The sequence below is a fragment of the Lotus japonicus genome, chromosome 2, assembly GCF_012489685.1.
Source record: "Lotus japonicus ecotype B-129 chromosome 2, LjGifu_v1.2".
Taxonomy (NCBI): Eukaryota; Viridiplantae; Streptophyta; class Magnoliopsida; order Fabales; family Fabaceae; genus Lotus; species Lotus japonicus.
Genome location: NC_080042.1, coordinates 74,450,108 through 74,470,025, shown reverse-complemented (window position 1 = coordinate 74,470,025; position 19,918 = coordinate 74,450,108). Strand labels below are relative to the sequence as shown.

The following is a 19,918-nucleotide window of genomic DNA, read 5'->3' as shown; positions in this document are numbered from 1 at the left end:
CAATAATATCTTATATATGTTCGCATGTGTATTTACAAGAAATTAAATTGATAAGATATGATAATAATACATACAAATTAAGAGGGAAAGAATTAAAGAGAACAAATTAGAGGTTGGAAGTATATATACCATTGAATGAGAATTGATTCAGTAGTGATGATAGGTAATTGAGAGACGATTCGTTGTTATGAATCAGCAGAACGTTTTGGCCTCTTGCAAAGGAAGGAACATAATTCACAGGTGACATTAACTCCATTTCCATAATTTTCAGGGCAATTAAGCAGAGCAGAAGAGATTAATTAAGATATAACAACAAAAATGATTTCAAGAAAATGAGCGCAGAGAAGGTATGTGATTTCCGAAGGTATGTGAAGTGGTACTTATATAGAGAGTTTAGCTTAGCATCAACCATACATTGGGGTTATTTTTGTAAAACTATGAACATTATTATTTTTTAATAGAGCCACTTAAAAATATCAATTTCCCTGTCTCCATTTTTTAGGAAATTTGTTTTTACAACATATTATTATATTATATTATATACTTTAAAAAATATTATATTATATTATATTATATAATATATTGACGATATTACCATATTATATTTTACAAAATGCAGTCACACAACTACCTATCACTTGGTACAACTAGTCATCATATGCACTAATATTATCACTAAAAAATATTAACTGTAGGATTTTTTTAATAATCAAAAGAAACATCTGCAGTTATAGTTAATATAAAGAAATGTTAAAAAAACTAATTCCTGTGATTGATCTAACTTGACCCAAAGTATATGTGATGCTGAATGCTGATGCGATAAATATTTAAATAAATGTAGTTAAATTAAAATAAAAGGATATTATTATATTAGTTTTGCACGTAATATTTAAGATATAATTTAATTTTTTTAGTAAAATTATAATTTATTTTCCTTACTTTTCAAGAAAATGTTTTTTAATATATTATATTAGCATTGTTTACTTATATTTTCAGTCAAAACTTGACTTATAAGTTAACTTTTTCATTTCACAGTTTTATTCTTTTATTTTGAAATTGACGTCAAAAGATTTGTTTAATATTATTAATGAAAAATAATCTCTTAAGGAAAAAGAAAAAATGGATCTTAAGTTTGAATAAAAAAAGTTATTGTAATTTCAGTCGCAAGACTAGTTTCTAACTCTCTGGGTTGATCTTGAAAAAGCTCCGAATCATGTTGCACTTAAAACTTGGTAAAAAAATATGTGCAAGTACTCCAAATAGCTGTAGCATATTTGTGACTGTGGGAATGATAATTTTCCACTAAGGAGACCTCATGTTATGAATGTTGGAAACAGGAAAATAATTTGCATCCCTTATCAGATTCTCAGTTTCATCAACATTAACAATTAATCACAAAGGAATTATTCGAATGAATCCATTTAACCATTCTACTAACTCGAGCATGCATCATTCACTCTCTGGTTCCTCAGCCTACTTCACTTCCAATTTTAAAGAAGTAATAGAGCAGATAGTTTCCACCTCACCAACCTAAATGTTTTTCATAAACCAATTGTTACAGGTTTTTTCCTTGGGTAAACCAACACTTTGGTACCCATCAAAGAATTTTCACTTTAACCTCTGAAAGATGGAAGTGTCTAAAAGATCAAAATGCATTAAGTCTCTTTACCATGTTGCATGTTTAAAATAGACTTCGAAAAATCATATGATTCAGTGTCTTGGGATATTTTGTATTACATTTTAGAAAGGATGAGGTTTTGTACTTTGTAGCAAGTGAATTAGGTGGATGAAATGTTGTGTAGAATTAAGGACTATATCTGTTTTGGTTGATGATGAGAGTCCAACAAATGAATTTAAAATGAAAAGAGGATTGCAACAAGGTGACCCAATTGCTCCCTTTCTCTTTTTGATAGTGGCAGGGGGTTGGGTGGGATGTTGAGGGAGGCTGTAAGGAAATGATTGTTTACAGGGCTCAAAGGGATGTAATAATACTGAAGTCTCTCACATTAATTTAGTTTACTGATGACACATTGCTGCTTGGGGAAATGTCATTGGAAAATATATGCACCATCAAGAGTATATTGAGATGGTTTGAGCTGGCTTTAGGATTAAGAGTCAACTTCTACACAAGTAATCTAGGTGGGATTATCCTCTATTCAGGCCAGCAAAGAAAAAAGTGATGGGTGGAGATGGTCTCAGGGTCCTCAATGTGTGTACACAATCAAGTCTGCTTACAAACTACAGATTTCAAGGGCAGCAGGTACTGGAAATAAGTTCTTCAAGGCTATTTGGAGAAGCCCGGTCCCTTCAAAAGTGCATGGAGGATATAACTTGGAAGGATACCAACTAGGGACAACTTGATCAAGAGGGGAATTAGAGCTGAGCAGAATTTTGAAGGGCATTGTTATTTATGCAAAAGTCAAGTGGAAGATGCTCTTCATGGTATTTGGATGGCTTGTTTCAATTGGCTGGGGGTCAACATGGTTCTCCCAATTTAAGGGTCATCACACTTTGCACAACACGAAGCTTGGGGAAAGGGCAAGTCTCAGAAAGTAAAGTGGAGAGTGATTTGGTTTGCTGGCGTATGGAGCATTTGGATACACATCAAAGGGGAGCAAGCCAATTTAGAATTAGTTATGTATGGATATGATTAAACTTAGATTATATGGGTTTGGCTGAGAATCATGGCAAAGGACTTCAAGTGTTCATTCCAAGAGTGGGGGCAGGCAGGAACCAGTTTTATTTATGGCTGGTACATGATGATAAGAAAAAAGAAACTAAGGTTCACAGCCAAATTCTGCAGAAACATGTATTTGATGTTATTGTCCTCTGGCTGACTTAAATAGGGCAGGGCTTGGTTCCCTATTTTACAGGTTTTTATGCTGTCTGACCTTATTTGCACAGTAGTGGTGGCCTGGTGGGGGCTGAATTCTGTTGAATTAGTATTATATTCCACATATATAAGTCTTTACTTTCAGCTATGATTCTTTTGTATTAAGTTGAAGTACCTTTTGTACTTTCTATTAATTCATTTGACTTATAAAAGAAGATCAATTAAGTCTCAAACAAGTACTAAAATGATCATCTTTTTTCATCTTTTAGGTCAAGATGGTTGTCACTATTGTTAAGAATTTAACGTAACTTACCCCAAATCTTTTAAGGATACAAATGATTATTTACTCTTATCATTAGTAATCCAATCCAATCTCTGGCTATATCCCTCTACTGAAATCTAGGGAAGATTTTTTTGAAACATCTAGGTAGGGAGAAAATTGATAGTTCCATTTGCAGGATAATAAGGGCCCGTTTGGTGCGATGTATAGTATAAGGCCTGATAGTATAAGACCTGATAGTATTAGGCCTGATAGTATAAGCCCTGATAACTTTCTTATACTATCCAGCGTTTGGCCATACTTTGTATAATTTACCATATCGTTTAAATTAATGCAATTTTATGTTTAGTGAAGTGTTGAATAATGATATATAATAAAAATCGAATATGGAGGTGATTATAACGGTGGTGATGGTGGTGATGGAAGTGGTGGTGGTGGCAATGGTGGTAGGTTGGTGTTGGTGGTGACAGTGGAGATAGGTTGGTGGTGGTGGTGGCAGCGATGGTGGTTGTGGTGGTGGCGATGATAGGGTGGCGGTGGTGGTGGTAAGGCGGTGGCGGCTGCGATAGGGTGGCGGCTACGGTGGAGGGTGGAGGCAATGGTGGTGGTGGGGGCGATAGGGTGGTGGTTGTGGTATCGGTGGTGGCGACGATTATGGTGGTGGTGGCGATAGGGTGGTGGTTGTGGTGTGGGTGGTGGTGGTGGTGGTGGTAAGGCGGTGGCGGCTGCAGCAAGGTGGCGGCGACAGTGGAGGGTGGAGGCAATGGTGGTGGCGGTGGCGATAGGGTGGTGGTTGTGGTGTCGGTGGTAGCAGTGGTGGTGGCGGCAACACCCGTGGTGACGGTAGGGCGGTGGTGATCGGGTGGTGGCGGCAACACCGGTGGCGGTGGTGGGGCCAATGATGGTGTAAGTTAGCAACAATGGACGGTGGTGGTGATGGTAACTTATACGTCACAACCTTATCATGCCTTATCCATCACTCACGTGATGGATTAAATAATACGTCATTTTAACGTATAAGGGGACTTTGATAGATAAGCTTATACAATACAATGTCATCACCAAACAATGGATAAACTCATAATGTGTTATATAAGCTTATACTATCATGCCTAATACGGCGTGCCAAACGAGCCCTAAGGTAACATACACAAAAATAATGTTGATAAAAGCTCGGGTGTTTTCTGAACAGATTTTCAATATAAAATATAGTAGGTCAATAACTTAATATACATCAACTTAAAACCAGATTTATAGTAATAGTAATATATGATGCAAAATCATAAACTATAGAGTATAAACCACCGATCTAATTAAATGGTATGATATAATCTTGAAGACATGTTTGAAAGTATCTTTTATTACTTTTATTACTTTAGAATAAATGAGTCAACAATTTGAATTTTGATGACCTTTCTGAAATTGGAACACAGTTTAATTTGTTCCAAGGTGAGTGACTAAAAAGCGACTCACCATAGTAAACTTGAAATATAGTCGCCAACCAACACAGTAAATAAGAACCTTGATAGTACACATTAATTTGTAGGGTTAGGTGTGTGAAGTGTGAGGGGCATTATTGTAAAACTAAAAGAGATAGAGATTATTATTGCCATTAAAATTTAAAATTTTGATGTACTACTATTATGTTTCCTATTGCATGCTTTTATATTTTCGTGTTTAAGTAATCCGAAAGCTTGTGAATTTTGAAAATAGTGTTGCTATATGTGTTACGAACTTGAGTTTTATGAAACACTAGATCTAGAAAATGTACATGTCTTTGTACTATTTGATATTTGACAGATCAAGTTTGTATAGTTTGGAAAAAGTTGACTGATCAACTAAATCACTGAAAGTTTCGGGAAAGAGCTAAGAACAAGCTCAGAGGATATGTTACACGTTTGTACGAGAAGTACCAAGAAGAAGAAGAATGTTTCAAAGTAAATGCTTCGTCATAAATGAGTAAACTGAAAAATAAATCTCCTTGTCTTCGTTGAGGAGGCCATTTAAATAGATTCTTGCATATATCCATAATTCGTAATATTCACAATCACATTTAGCATCTAAAATTAAACAGAACTCCACAATATCCTGAATACATGCATAAACAAATATCTTGTGGTACCAAAATGATATTGAACCTCTGGAACATGCTGCCATGGATGTGCTTATAATTTATGAATGAATACACTCCACTCTCCTTCCAATGTAAAGGGAATCTGCTTAACCATCTTTTGTCCCACTTAGGATGGTAATGCATCAAACTGGACATTTAATCGCCCTCAAGCTTTCAATGGCAATTGTTGCTTCAAGTACACAAAATATCCATTATCTGCTTTGGGTGAAGGTTGGAGATGACTGTTATATTAGCTCCAAAATTGGCTCAAAGCCCCAGGCACGAGCTCGTTTGGAAACATATCAAAAAGCACTTACTGGAGCTTCTTAAAAAATGCACTAATAAGGTTCGATAAGGGCTACTTGGTACGCATCCAAACAGGCTCATCTTAACAGTGCTGCCATGCCTTTCTGTCCATCTATTTCATGAGTGGAAGATTTCATCAAGTACATTCATCTTGAATTCTATTGCCTTCCCAGAAAGCTCATTATAGTTGACTGCTTAATTATGATCCTTCTTAATTTTTTTTAGCATTGTCATGTTATTGGTGTACTCATTCCCTGTCTGACTTCTACTCATAAGCCACTCTAGTGCCTCAGCTGCAGCATCTTTTTCTGCATTCTTCTTGTTGTTACAAGGTTGTCCCATTAACTGCACTCCTTGAAACTCAACTGTAGACTGAAACTGATTGTTCTTCAATTGTATGGTCTTGTATAAGGGAACATCATATCCGGCACGTGTCAGCAATGTTTGAAGCTGACTTTTGGAGTTATCACCGCCAGGTCCACTCTCAGTCCTTGAAACCAATGCCTGCGGTAATGACACTGTAGATGGCTTTGACGGTCCAAGTAGCTGGCAACTGAATAGAAATTTGCCTTCACCTTTGTTGTCAGAAATCAGGAACCGTACAGCAGACAGGAGTTCGTGAAATGAGTGTATACCCATCATTGGAGATAGTAGCTGCCAACAGTTTATGTTTAAATATAAATCACATTGATCAATGCAAGCTGGTCTAACAAAATATCAAAACAAGATGTTTCTGTATGCATTAAGAAAGCATCAACAGGTTATGTTTAATCAATTATCATGTTAGATATAGAGTTGTTACCATATTTTACTTCCTAGTAAGTTGTAACTCTAACCAATAGTTATCCAAGCTATCATTTTTTCACTTTTATTATACAGCTATTTAATGTTTAAGCTTTCTAAGGAAGCTCTCTCATCTACTTTTAATGTATTAAAATACATACGCGAGTAGACGATGCCACTTCATCTCTTAAGCCCAATGGGTTGGTTTCTGTTAGTTGTGGAAGATATCTCAGGCTCTCAACCTTCAGAAGAAAAACGTGTATTCTTAGTTCCTAACATGTGTTGATCTCTGGTCTGGAGTTAGGGGAAGTCTCATCAATAAAATCATATAGTTTCTTTTTTCTTCCCCTAATCTATCACATGAGCGCTTTTACAGTTGCTCGGAGAATTTTATTTTCAAGAAGTCAGAGACAGACAGATGAAACTCGTTGGTGATAACCAGGATACTTCAAATTTTGACTTTTATGAGAAAATCAAGTGTGTTAATATTGGTTGTCATTTCGTGAGCAAATATGACTCAAATGACCAACAAGATGACATTTTCAGAGGTCCCCGAATTGGAGATATATGTAACGAACTTTAATCATATATGCTCCAATTTGTAGTGGAATCTGAAATGTCATATAAGTAGAGTCATTAACATAGGCTTATATCAGACATAATATATGAACTATTCATGTGACCTAATGACTTGAGCTTTTAGAATAATCAGTTTATGACGGGATACCAAAGCTTCTATGATCAAGTAGTAGAGTTTGATTCTTACTACCCCATTATTCTAATAGAAGTTGAATTTCAACATAAGTTGGGTGTTCCTGTGTAATATCCTCACTTCAAACATACGGCTTTATGTGAGAAGTCATGTCATAGATACAATATAAAAACTATTCATGTGGTTCCACCAAGTAGCTTAAGCTTTTAGAATTGTAGGTTTATAACAGTCTAATTTCTAATAACACTTAATTAGAGCCTAGCTATTTGTTTTAGTTTTAAAATATTAGAAAACTATTTTAAATCTTTTTTAGAATTCAAACAAGACCTAACTCTACCCCAAGAGTAGAGAGTCAGGATTTCCCTACCCTTTATAAGGACTTCTTATAGGCCATATCTAGTCAATTTAAGAGTTTCACACACCCTCTCATGCCCAAGACTAGACATCTAGAACATGGAATCAATAATTTCTCTTGGAAGTTGGAATAGTCACTGGTGCGATTGACTTCAATGGTTTTCCCAGACAGGTTCATTCTTGAACTTCAAAGTTATGTGGACAACCCATTAAGGGAGGTCCTAAAAAGGATTTCCTTGGTCATATCTCTACTCTCTAGTCAATATGTTATGTAGGACCTTAACAAGTCAATGGTTTTGTGAACAAAACCAAATAACAATGAGAGAGACCTAAGTTTGACTTTCAATGTTTTCTGCTTTCTCTTTTAGTTTCATCATGATTCAAATATCAAGGGGAAACTAGTACTGGCATTGAATTAATTTAAACCTACTTTGCTCTGAATGAAGATGTCAAGTTCTCTCCTTATACTCAGGTACATGTCAGCAACATCAGCCTTCATGAAAAACTCCAGATATCCTCCAAACATTTTTAAGTGACCATCCTGCCGGAAAGAGAATGGAATTCCAGAAAATCATCATAGGATTAAAAATTACACAGCAATTTGAAACTCCAATTTTTTTAGACTTAACATTAGAAGCAATAAAAAAATCAAAAGGAACTTACAGTATCTCCTTTTGAGATGCTGCCACCAAAAAGAAGCACCACTGAATCAGACACAGCTGTTGAGTCACGGAGAAATACTGAGTTCACTTTTATCTTCTCATTAAAAACTAGCCATGGATATGGAATTTTAGTTTCCCGAGCATTAACTGAATTCTAGTCAAACAAAATGAACGTGCAATTGAGGAAGACAAACCAAAAATTAATAATTCAAAAGAGTAAAGACAGTATAAAAAACTTGAGTAAAAGTTTATATTGTTCCACAACAGCAGTCAATTAAACAGATTTGAATGGACTAACCGAATGTAAGAGAACTTGGCCATCCTCCATTGTTTTCAGAGAAAATGACTTCTCATTATGCTGCAAACGAAGGTACATCACACTTATTTACTCACAAATAAGTATGCACTAAATATATAATATCAATCTATAAGTGTTCACAATAAATATTACAAGTGTTCACAATAAATATATAATATTTATATTCAGCTAATAGCGTTGGTCTTCTAGGTCTAGAGAGACTTAAGAATAATATTAAAATTATATTAGTATGATGTGCACAATATATTGGGTGATACAACAAATTACAATGCAATAATTCTTATAAGGCCCCGGGCTCTCCAACTATAGTAGTTAGCTTTTCTAGTGTGGTTCTCCAAAAGGTTCTTATCATATTCTCATACCATAATAACTTAAGATAGAATTTGAACTTTGTTGATCCAACGGTTGAATTATACCTACTCATCACCTTGATTATTTGTCATATTTGTAAAATTCAAACAAAAATAAGGTTATGATCAAATGATTCTTGTTTTCTATATTTCAAAATGTTAAGGCCAAACAACTCGGACAAATGCCGAGGTCAATCATATCTAGGACAGATGAAGTCAATTATATGTTCAGTGGTATTGCAAAACAGAACATAAATAATTATTTAACACTGGACTTGAAATATTAATTAAATAAGAAAACAAAACACGATGTATAAGAAAATTTGCAAACCAATCTTGAGGGATAATCTGAGATGCTCTAAAGTATTCAAAGATTCAATTAAGATTTTATAAGATACTTTTCATATATTTTAAATTTTTAACAAATTATGATGTAAAAGAACATACCACAACAGAGCAAATTCCGGGATATAGCCCATAGCAAACAGCTGCTCGTATGAGATACATATCATAGCTCCATGAATTGCAGCTGGTTGTGTTGCTATCAACTAATCCAATATCCTTGAGGAGGGATAAGAATTCTATCCGAAGCCCATCAATAGCTTTCATGGATTGTGCTGAAAGAAAATTCTTCCAGCAATATTCTTGCCCTGCTTGGTCAATTTCAGCATCCTTCCAGCCCTCATAAGCTCTCACAAGAGTAAGGTGGTCACTGTATTCATGGCAGAACTGAGATTTTGCTGCCTCTGCAAGCTGCAATAAACAAATTTGATAAATCAATCAAGCAATAAGTTTGAAAAGAAATGGGCCAAAATACATGTTTTTTTCACAAATATTGATAACATAACATGAAGGAAAGAGTCGATAAGATAGTATGAGTCTTATTTGTTAAGTCTCCCATATTTATTTGACTTGTAAATACTAAATACCAATTGTAAAATTCCTCCACGCATATAAAATGCAGCATGCTGAGTATAGAGCACCGTCAAAAAAAAAAATTACCCACAAGATGAGTCAGTTAGGTGGGTCAAACTTCATCATTGTTCTGTCAAAAACCATTTTTTTTGGAAGAATATTTATCGATCTTTGTCCACCTTAAACAATAGGGTTATCCTCAATCTGATCAACTGTTCTTATTAGGGCTTCTATTCTATCTGACTTCTTTACACAAGGCCAATTCAAATAAATGTCAACACAACAGGAATTGTCTAGGTAAAATTCAACTAAAATTAGTATTTGAAGTTTGAACAATAGAAACAGCAAATTTGACCAAATTTATTTTTACAACTTGAGTTCATGAGAAGGAGGAATGATGAGCCAGAACACAAGTAAATTTCAAATGACATCTACAAAAAATGAATATGATACAGTCATTTAAAGCAGGAAAAACTTACGTCCTTTTTATCCAAAGGTGTTAGAAAAGGATCTCTCACACTAAGACCAGCAGCTATAGTTAATATTGGATCCAGGCAATTGAAGATAGCACCAAATATAAGCATCTTGCCAAGTTTTGGTTCCATTGGAAACTTTGTCAAATAGTGGCCTGTCAATAGATAGATACCAACTACAATGCTTCAGAAATTTGTTGTTTTAGGGGGCAATCAAATAATCAGATTTTCATCCACTAACCTACCTAGAATAGTCAGATTCTCATTCTCATCCAAAGCTCCAATTATTTTTAAATATTCAATTGCATTTTGCACCTATGAATGAAATAAGCAAGCCAAAATGAGATAGAGGACCTATATACAAACAATAACATTAAATCAATCAGCAAAGGTATTTCAAAAACACACAAAAAAAGGTGCATTAATTGGAGATAAAGTGGCAGCAGTGAATTAGAGCACGGAATTTGTTGTTACCGCAAGTATCTCAGGAGACTGTAAAGCCCTAGACAAGAACTCAGATATACTTCCTAGTTTTAAACTTTTGATTTGCAGACAGAGAGATTGCAAAGGTGTCCTCAAAATTTCTGGCAATTGATATTCTGCAAAAGCACCATATACACATCTAGGATAAAGATGGTAACATTCTCCCGGTTGAACACGACCAGCTCTTCCTTTTCTCTAGAAAAAAAAAAGGATTCAGGGGTATGAGAGAATAAAATCACCGTTAAAGGGAAAATAAGTTTTACAATTAAGGTTTAGGACCATGATTCACAGATAATTGCATTTTGGAACCAAGTTTTTTAGTCTAATTGCCCTTTCCACCCTGATCTTTAAAAAATGGCATATTACATCCCCAACATGATGGAAAACTACATCCCATCAGTCCATTGATTAACAAAGTTACGATTAATCAGCTATATATCATATTCACAACGTATACAAGCTACTCAAATGAATGAATAACAATTAAAAGTTGAAAGCCACAGCCATTCACTTGAATGGCATACCACTGTATCCCAAAACTGTAGATCCAGGTGGGGCCCATATATCATGGGGATCTAAAGTTAGGCCTAAAGATCATACTTGTACATTATTAGTTCCAAAAGAATAAAAGATTAATGCACAACATTATTCACACAGAGATGACCATTAATCATAAAAATGCAACACAAATATTGAATATTTCACAGGTCCTGCCCCCCCCCCCCCCCCCCAAAACAAAACAAAAAATTCAAAGACATTAAACTTGCCAATAGCCATCTTTTTAAGTAATTGACACAGAATGATACCCCATATATCTACATTAAGAATAGTCTTGTGTCTTGTAAACACGAAATTCAGCCAGCTAAACCAAGAAAAGGCTTTTTGCACTAGGTAGGATTGACTACATGGATCGTACAATGATGTAATATCCTATCCTAGAGCATGTCTAAGGACAAATCATTGATGGGTTTTTCTTGCCTCCCTACCTTCAACTATTGGACTACCATCCAATTGATCTTACTATCCTTACTACAGCTGATATAGGTCTTTTCCACACATGTCAAAACAACGAAACACCTACCTTCTTATCCACATTTCCACAGTAAGTGTTACCTTAACTTTCTCTACAATGTATTTACGCCTAATCCTATTTTATCTCGTGTATCCAATCATGCATCTAACGTTCTCATCTCTGCAACATTTGAGCTTATTTCTGTGTTGGCACTTTACCGTCCAGCATTTACCAAGTGATCTAATAAAGCAGGATTTCATAAAAACGCTATTAAAATATAATTGCACAAATGAACCTGATATAATACATCAATGACACCAGAAAAATAAACTGATTTCAAGTCATAAAGAAATAAAGAACATAACCTTACTTGTTGAACAGAAACTTTGGAGATCCAGGTGGGAAGCAAACAAGGTGTGTTATTAAGTGCATCATATGATGATTCTTTTGCCTTTCCACAGTCAAGAACAAAAACAACATCATTTATGGTGATACTAGTTTCAGCAATATTTGTTGCTAGCACTATTTTTCGTACTCCATCTTCAGGCTCTTCAAATATTAACCTCTGCATATCCAATATATAAAATGTAATATTAAGTGGATATTACTAGTAAGCAGGAAGGTAAAACACATCAGCATATGCTTCTTTATTTTTTACCAAAGTATGTGTTGTGAATACTATTATTTTCCTATTTTATTTATGATCATGTAAATCATTTTGATATGGTAGTATTATTTGGATAGATCTATTTCCTTTTTTCTTGCTTCTACCTTTCTACAAATTAGTGCTTCTAAATGAGTATAGACAATACAAACCTTATGTGCTACGTAATATCTGCAGATTACTATATAAACTCAAAAAATGTACCATCAGAAGACAACATATTACCTGCTCCGAACTGGCCATTGAACCATGACACGTAAGCAACAAGACTTGGCTTGGATCTCCCAAGACAGGATGTGTTAGGAGCTTCTCCTTCAGAGCACTTATATCATCCCACCCAGTCATAAAAACCAAAACAGCACCTGGCCTTTCATTCTCACATATATTGCATAAGATGTATTCTATTAGGTTAAAACCAATGCAGTCAGGATTCCAACATGACAAAGACTCCCTTGTTTGCAGACTATAATCTTTGAAATCAGCATCTCTTAATGCATCCTGGTCACATTTTTCCAAGATGAACTTTCATAATCCACAAAACGACTTCAATAAATCTATAATAAGCAATAGGAACAGTAGTTCAAACTTCAAAAAAATCTTCTAAGTACCTCTACAGCAGAAGCAATTTGGCTTTTCCTCTTTCTTGGAGCCTGCTTGTTCATTTTCCAAATCCTTTCCTGACCATAATCATCAATTTGATTCTCCGGGGTCAATCTGTACCCCGACGTTTCCAGAATGTCCTCCAAAAAATGAGTTCTAACGGGGTAGGTGAAGCCCTACATTAGGAACCATATACACCCAACCAATAAGAATAGGGGAAATTAATTGTCCTTTCTACCATCTAAGTAGAATATATTTTTTATTTCAACCCCCCCCCCCCAATTCCTTCCAAATAAGGAAGAATATAAAGGGAATAAAACCTTAAAAGTACAACAAAGATTATGAAACATCAATTCCAAGAGAAAATTTCAAGTAGAAAACAAATACAACAAAAGGCACCCAAATCATCAATAAACCTGCTATAGCTACAAGGTTTACTTCAACTCTTAATGCTACAGAGTCCACTTTTACTATGATTTAACCATTAAAATTAATATCAAGAACCCCATCCCTACGTTCATTAACCCTGTGAATTCACCCCAGCTCTAACTTCTCCAAAATGATCCCATAGATCTAAACCCCTCTTAAGTTTGAGTTTTCTTGTTCACATATTCAATATCTAAAAAATAAAATAAAATCACGCCACAAACAAAGTGAAGAATAAGAAGCATTAAAACTTTGAAATTTCTAAGCAAATCTCTAGTATTTCTGCAATGGATAGTCATTAAGACCCAATTTCTATTCCAGTTTAAAATCCTAGAAGAAACCTGACAAGACCCACTGTACAGAAAACGTAACCTATCAAGAGAAGCTTACAAATAGTTTTATATCAAGCACGCCTCCTCATTCAAAAGACTTTTCATGTTGAACCATAGAAAATGCACAGGTTCATATTACCTTATGTTGAATTTCAACTTTTATTAGACCAATAGAGGTGGCAAGGATCAAATCTTATTATCTTAATCACTTAGTTATAGGCACTCAGATACCATGTCAAGAACCAATTAACCGAAACACTTAAGCTATTAACGAAAGACATCATTGATTTTATATATAACATAACTCTAAAGTAAATGCTTTCAAGTTAATACTTAAATCAATGCTTTCAACATTTAATAGTCAAAGTCCCAGTGATGTAACTATCTTCATAATTGCAATGTTGATTAGTTTCTCTAACATACCGGGATCTTCATGATTGAAGCTCCATTAAAGTATGAAGAGAAGAGATCCGCATCAAGGGTGGCACTCATCAAAATCAGTTTCAATTCTCGTCGGCGAGCTAGGAGATCTTTAAGGACAACAAGCAGAAAATCTGTCACAAATAAAAAGAAGGAATTAAAACCAAAAATCTTATGGAAACTGCAGACAGTCAAGATCAGAAATCTACCTTCATTAATCCCACGCTCATGAATTTCATCCACAATAATATGGGTTACGCCTTTTAAGCTTCTATCAACTAGTAGTCTTCTTAGTAAGATGCCTGTGGTGCAAAAGAGAAGATGGGTATCTCTCCCTTTCATGCCCTCAAGTCTAACTTTATAGCCAACCTTTCATGAAGGGAGAGAGAGAGAGAGAGAGAAAGAGAGAAAGAGAGAGAGAGAGAGAGAGAAATACTTTAAATTCCTAAAAAATCAAATAACAGAAAAATAATGTGTTGGGAGAGTAATTAACAATAATTGTCTTCATAAAACTCACAGATTCACCCAATTTCTCCCCTCTTTCAGAAGCAACCCTTTCAGAGACAGAAATTGCTGAAATGCGTCTTGGTTGTGTGCATATAATATTACAAACAGCCCCACGAACTGATCCTATCTCAGATTCTAAAATAAACTGTGGAAGTTGTGTTGTCTTCCCACAACCTGTTTCACCTGAAATGACAAGTACCTGTAAAGTATGTCACTCAATAATTAAAAATTAAAATTTGAGATGCCAAACTTTAAAAAGATTCACATTAATAGTGCAAATAGTTACCAGGATTTCATTCAGAGGCATACACCAGACCTTAACTAAGATGCATGCTGAAATTTGCAAAGATTGTTTTAAAAAGTATCAACTGTTGTCAAACACAAGAGCTTACATAAACTCATAAGAGTTGCGAGTTTACCTCATGCAGAAATAATATTTGAAAAATCACAATAATGATGAAAAAAATTATAACAAAAATATACGTAAATACAATAAATAGCCAAATCATACAATGACAGAGTTATAGGAACAAGTTAAAATGCCTCTATATTCTCGATTCAAGTTAAAATTCTTCAAATTGAGACATTCTATATTCAACAATCTGCTGCAAACCATGAAGCATATATATCCACAAACACTTCTTAGTTTCCAAAATCCTTACAAAAACAAATCTAGCTATTTTATATGCTTCAAATTATCAACTCATAATTTTACAGAGTCCTCATCATCCCACTCAGCAAATTGAGAGTTATCTTGTTTGGGGATAGCCCCTTCAATATGATTCAGTTTCAAACAGTCATCCAAAGTGGTACAGATGACTTGTGCCAAATGCAAGCAGTACTTGCAAATAAGGCGCTATATAGGATGAAGGCAGGCAGGTCATTAGGGTTTCAGGGAACTATGGTCGGTAGAGCCAGGATTGGTCTCAGTATCAGATTCAGATATGTTGGCAGCAGAAGAGCAAGGTCAAATTCAGCGGCAGGGGATGTGGTGTAAGCAGGATGACGTCCTATGGGGAATATGAGCGCCCAAATAGCAGTTTTAATGGCTGCAGAGAAGGATGTGGTGGCCAGAAAAGAAAAGAAAAAAAAGTCACGCACAATAAGGCGCAAAGGTAGAAACAAAGCAGAGGCAGTAAAGGTGGCTGCTATTTAACATAGGATCAACCCCTTTTACTATTTTGTATTTTTAATTCATATCAGTTTTGGAGAACTTATTAACCTCCCACTAGTTGTACTTTTATATTTCTGTTGCAATTTCTTCCTTTATCAAAAGAAAATTTTGGCAAACTTAAAACTGATACAAGAGGCATAGTGGTCTCTCAAACAAATCAGTAACTTTCAATTCAAAATAGACCAAAAGAAAACAGAAAGAGAGTTATTATGCAATATGTATAAGGTGTTAATGTTATTAACTAGTGTGTCGTGAATAAGCAACAAGAACAATAAAATGTATTTATTATATAAACCTGATTCCTTGAAATGGCTGATAATATTGCTTCCTTCTCTTTATAAGCAGGGAGACTGCAACGAAATTCCAGCATTCTCCTTCCTTCTGGTGATTCCTAAAATGAAAAGGTAAGACATCAAAAACATTGAACCATTTTCTTTTGTTCCAATGGTTTCAAACCTCATTGAATATTTTTTAATAACATTGATAAAGAATTGAGGTAATCCATCTATGCGCAAAATAACTGTGCTAAACCTTTTACTGGCACTGCTAACATTTATCCTACTAATGGGAAGGAACAACTAACTGAAGTACAAGGACAATCTTCAAATTTTTGGATAAAAGAAGAAATTGATTAAGACTAAGAGAATTAGAGAACAAGAGAGACCCTGCACAATGGGGTGGTGGGGGGGGGGGGGGGCACATCATTAGCTGAACAAAGAAAAAGAGGGAAAATGAAGTCATACTCATCAATGGAGTAAAACTGCATTATCCCTCTGCATATGCATCTGTAGGGAAACCCCTTCAAAAATCAAGTGCTTTGCACCAAATGGATAATAGCCTGATCTTATCCAAAATCAATTGTTCAACCAAAGGATCCGCCTTAAAAATACAGGCATTGCTCTCCACCGAATACATTGATTCTGATTTCTGAATCAAAATTAAAAACACAAGCCTTGCTTTCCACCTAAGTTCACTGCAACTGTATGTGTTAAGGTATCACATTAACTAAAGATATAGCCAAATAATTCCTCATGGAGGGTAGAGCTAGCTTTTGGGGGGGGTATAGTTACGCCTAACCCGAATTCTAAGCTAGTATCAGGGTTTGTCCTAGGCAACCCAAAAATGGGTCACCAGCAAATGTACAGTCCTGCAAACATCACGCTCTTGCGGTCCAGCCCTGGATGTGGGAGGGTGATAAGGTCCACATTGACTAGAGGTAAATAAGTCCTTAATAAGGGTAGAGCAATCATCACCTCAAGGTGATCTTTCAGTGTAGAGTTACGCGTAACCAGCATTCTAAGAGTATGGGGGACACACAGACATTGATGACCGGCTGAAGAGCCATACAATTTCTCAATCTTAGTACCACAAAATTTAACGCCAACCTTGGCATAATTGTTCAGGTTTCCTGAAATTCAAACTATAAAAGATGAATTTATAAGGTAAATACAACTTGCATTTAACCTCTATATGTGTATACAAAAGATCAGCTTATATCTAGCCTATGTGGATAAGCTAATGAGATGCCAATGTGCAATGAGAAAGTGACATTGGAAATGGAGAATACAAATTTATAAACTGCGGCCAAATGACAGAATATATATCCAAAACTTAGATTCAATTTTGATGAAATCTAACCACATGACTTCACATATTCTCTATCACATCTCACTACTACAAATTTTTGTTCAAGCGTAGGATTAGTGTGTTATGCTAGCCAGCTTATGGAATGGGCAATCAGAGTGATTAATCAGCACCGAGCAAAATGCCACTCAACGGTTTCCCATCCTAATGGCATCAGGACTTGTAATGGTAGCATTATACTTCAGGAATATTGTATTTATACTTCTCAGCTTTTGATCAGTAAGATTTTCATGATATCATCCTTATTCTTCTTATATACTCCGTTATACCTCTTCTCTTGTCAATCATCCACACCATACGGAAAATAAAGCAAAATGTTATAATTTCTCTTCCCTCTCCTGCCTCTGCGCAATGCCAGCAAGTAACTTCCTGATTCCAAGGTATTCAAAAGAAATAGAATTCTGATCACTTCAGTTCATACGCATAGAATTCAAGCCGTAAATGTTCTTTATGTATTGATTTCTCAAATGTATTAGGTGCCCAACCTGCTTCAACTCTCAAGTAATGCCTTCGATCATACATCCTAAGATTTTTCATCTCAGCTCCCAAAAGCACTATGAAAAGTCTCCTTACACCTTCCATTTCATAACCCTATCATCCACATATCTCATTATCATATACTGACACTTTTGTATCTCAAATGCACACAGAAATCCACACCCATGGCAAGAGCTTCTCTTTTTCAGTTATGCCTATAAATTCCTGCAAGGCTGTTTTAACATCTTACAAGGAATTAGGCAGGTAGGAAACTATGAATAAGGTTCGTATCACCATCTTACACAAACAAACTTAATATATTGCCAAAGAGAATGTCTTGAAATCTAAATTATGAAGACACATGCCACATTTGTAAACAAACTAATCTTTTATACTTTCAGGGAAGATTACCTGCCAAGCTTGTTGCTCGTCACGCATTTGTAAACTTTTCTGCCAGAGAATTGTCTCCAGAACAGCTTTACTAGATATTAGTAGCTCAGGTTGCTCATAGAGCTCTTCATCTGTACCAATACCACAGCTACTGATTGGCCTTGCAGACAACAATTCTGAAAAGCTTTTCTTCATTCTGGACTTTTTGGTTTTGTAATCTTCAAGATATGCATCAACTCGCCTTAACACAGTACTATGCAGGTTCACCTGTCAATTAATAAAAGCTTTACTAAAATGTCTCTCAATGAGAAATATTAGTTTGCATTTAGAAACTTTACCTAAATACTTTAAGATCTAAGAACAAATCAAGAAAATCAAGTAGTGATGGAGAAAACACAGGACGAAAAGGAAGAACACTTAGGGAAACTATTGTTTTTACTTGATGTTAATCAGTTTATCCTCATCAAATTATTCAGAGAAGTAGTGAGCAGATCATGGAACATGATTAACAAACATACCTCTCTCAGCGGGCGTTTATCATCCAAATCACGTCTGTAGTTTGGAAGCGGGACCTTACTGAAGACAACAACTTTTCCATACTTATGGCTGCAATATATAAAAGCAGTTGAGATCCCCACACAAAAGAGAGCAAAGTTTGATTCATTTCCAAACTATGGGAGTAGTAAAAATACCTATACAGCCCCATTATCTTGGCCAAAGCGGCTAGTTGCTCAAAATCACGCCTATCCTTTTTCTCCCTCGAGACCTCCTCTTGCTTACTCTTGTCATTTAAAAGCATTGTTAACTTGTGCTTCCACTCAGCCATGCTATCATTAGGGAAACCACTCTGATTCTGATATACAAAATTTGAAGCAACACAAAAACAAAAAATTCCTCAGCATAAATAAGAAAACATGCATTAAACTGAAGTGACAATTTTGGCAGTTTCAGTAACAAGAAATCCCACACATTATCAAAGGAAACTAACCTAATAAATTTCTGGAAAATGAAAATGCAAACTGGAAGTAACTAAATCACACTTACTAGAGAAAACGCATATAAATATAAACAACCATGGTAAGAAATCTCACCGAGAGTGACGAAACCTCAAACTCGCGAGAGCTGAGATCGGCGGAGACTGGTGGCGGAGGTCGTTTGTTCATGGCGAAAAATGGAAGATGACTCGGTGTGCACGGGACACGACAGTGAGTGACAATGTCTCCGAGACGCACTCTCTGTCTTTATTCTCTTTGACCGCTCCGCTGATTTCCCTGTCGCGCGTGACGGAGGATGCTACAAGTACAGTTGCCACATCATCTGACAAACAGTTACACCTGACCTGGAATCAAAGGACCCTACGTCCCTACCCTTTGGAGAAAAATTAAAAAGATTTTCTATAATAATATAAGGGACATGTGAGTTGTTATTGTGACCCGAATAATAGTTAAGTGGTCAAAGTTGAGAGATATGTTGGTTGGAGAGCGAGAGGTTCATGGATCAATCCTGGCCAAACCTGCTAGTTGCTCAAATTAGCAGGTTTGGCCAGGATTGATCAATGAACCTCTCGCTCTCCAACCAACATATCTCTCAACTTTGACCACTTAACTATTATTCGGGTCACAATAACAACTCACATGTCCCTTATATTATTATAGAAAATCTTTTTAATAGAAATTCACATAGTGAGGA

General features: G+C 35.5%; 1 protein-coding gene across 3 annotated transcripts; it reads right to left on the bottom strand.

Annotated features, from left to right (window-relative positions):
- Nucleotides 1-5,073: 5,073 nt before the first annotated feature.
- Nucleotides 5,074-19,549, bottom strand: LOC130739509 (DExH-box ATP-dependent RNA helicase DExH5, mitochondrial-like). Of its 3 annotated transcripts, none has more exons than XM_057591817.1 (19): nt 19,321-19,544; nt 18,922-19,082; nt 18,748-18,835; nt 18,251-18,496; nt 16,014-16,109; nt 14,555-14,743; nt 14,247-14,406; nt 14,041-14,171; nt 12,868-13,035; nt 12,485-12,757; nt 11,966-12,160; nt 10,575-10,778; nt 10,346-10,415; nt 10,107-10,255; nt 9,160-9,465; nt 8,342-8,401; nt 8,045-8,197; nt 7,812-7,922; nt 5,074-6,186 (listed from the first exon to the last, which is right to left on the bottom strand). In XM_057591817.1, the coding sequence occupies exons 1-19, from the start codon at nt 19,390-19,392 to the stop codon at nt 5,728-5,730; spliced, it is 3,291 nt and encodes a 1,096-aa protein (XP_057447800.1). In that variant the 5' UTR covers nt 19,393-19,544; the 3' UTR covers nt 5,074-5,727. The 3 variants fall into 3 exon arrangements, 2 of the variants coding, with proteins under 2 accessions (XP_057447800.1, XP_057447801.1); XR_009019885.1 differs by having other exon boundaries at nt 6,046-6,186; nt 8,045-8,100; nt 19,321-19,549; XM_057591818.1 differs by lacking the exons at nt 18,251-18,496; nt 18,748-18,835; nt 18,922-19,082; nt 19,321-19,544 and adding an exon at nt 14,831-14,877.
- Between the last annotated feature and the right edge of the window lie 369 nt (nt 19,550-19,918).

Excerpts from the sequence above, each read along its gene's own strand:
- LOC130739509 (XM_057591817.1), bottom strand. The coding sequence starts at position 19,392 with ATGAACAAACGACCTCCGCCACCAGTCTCCGCCGATCTCAGCTCTCGC. Across the intron at positions 19,083-19,320 it reads TTGAGGTTTCGTCACTCTCG|AATCAGAGTGGTTTCCCTAA; the intron begins GTGAGATTTCTT and ends TTTGTATATCAG. Across the intron at positions 14,407-14,554 it reads GGGAGAAATTGGGTGAATCT|GTTGGCTATAAAGTTAGACT; the intron begins GTGAGTTTTATG and ends CCTTCATGAAAG.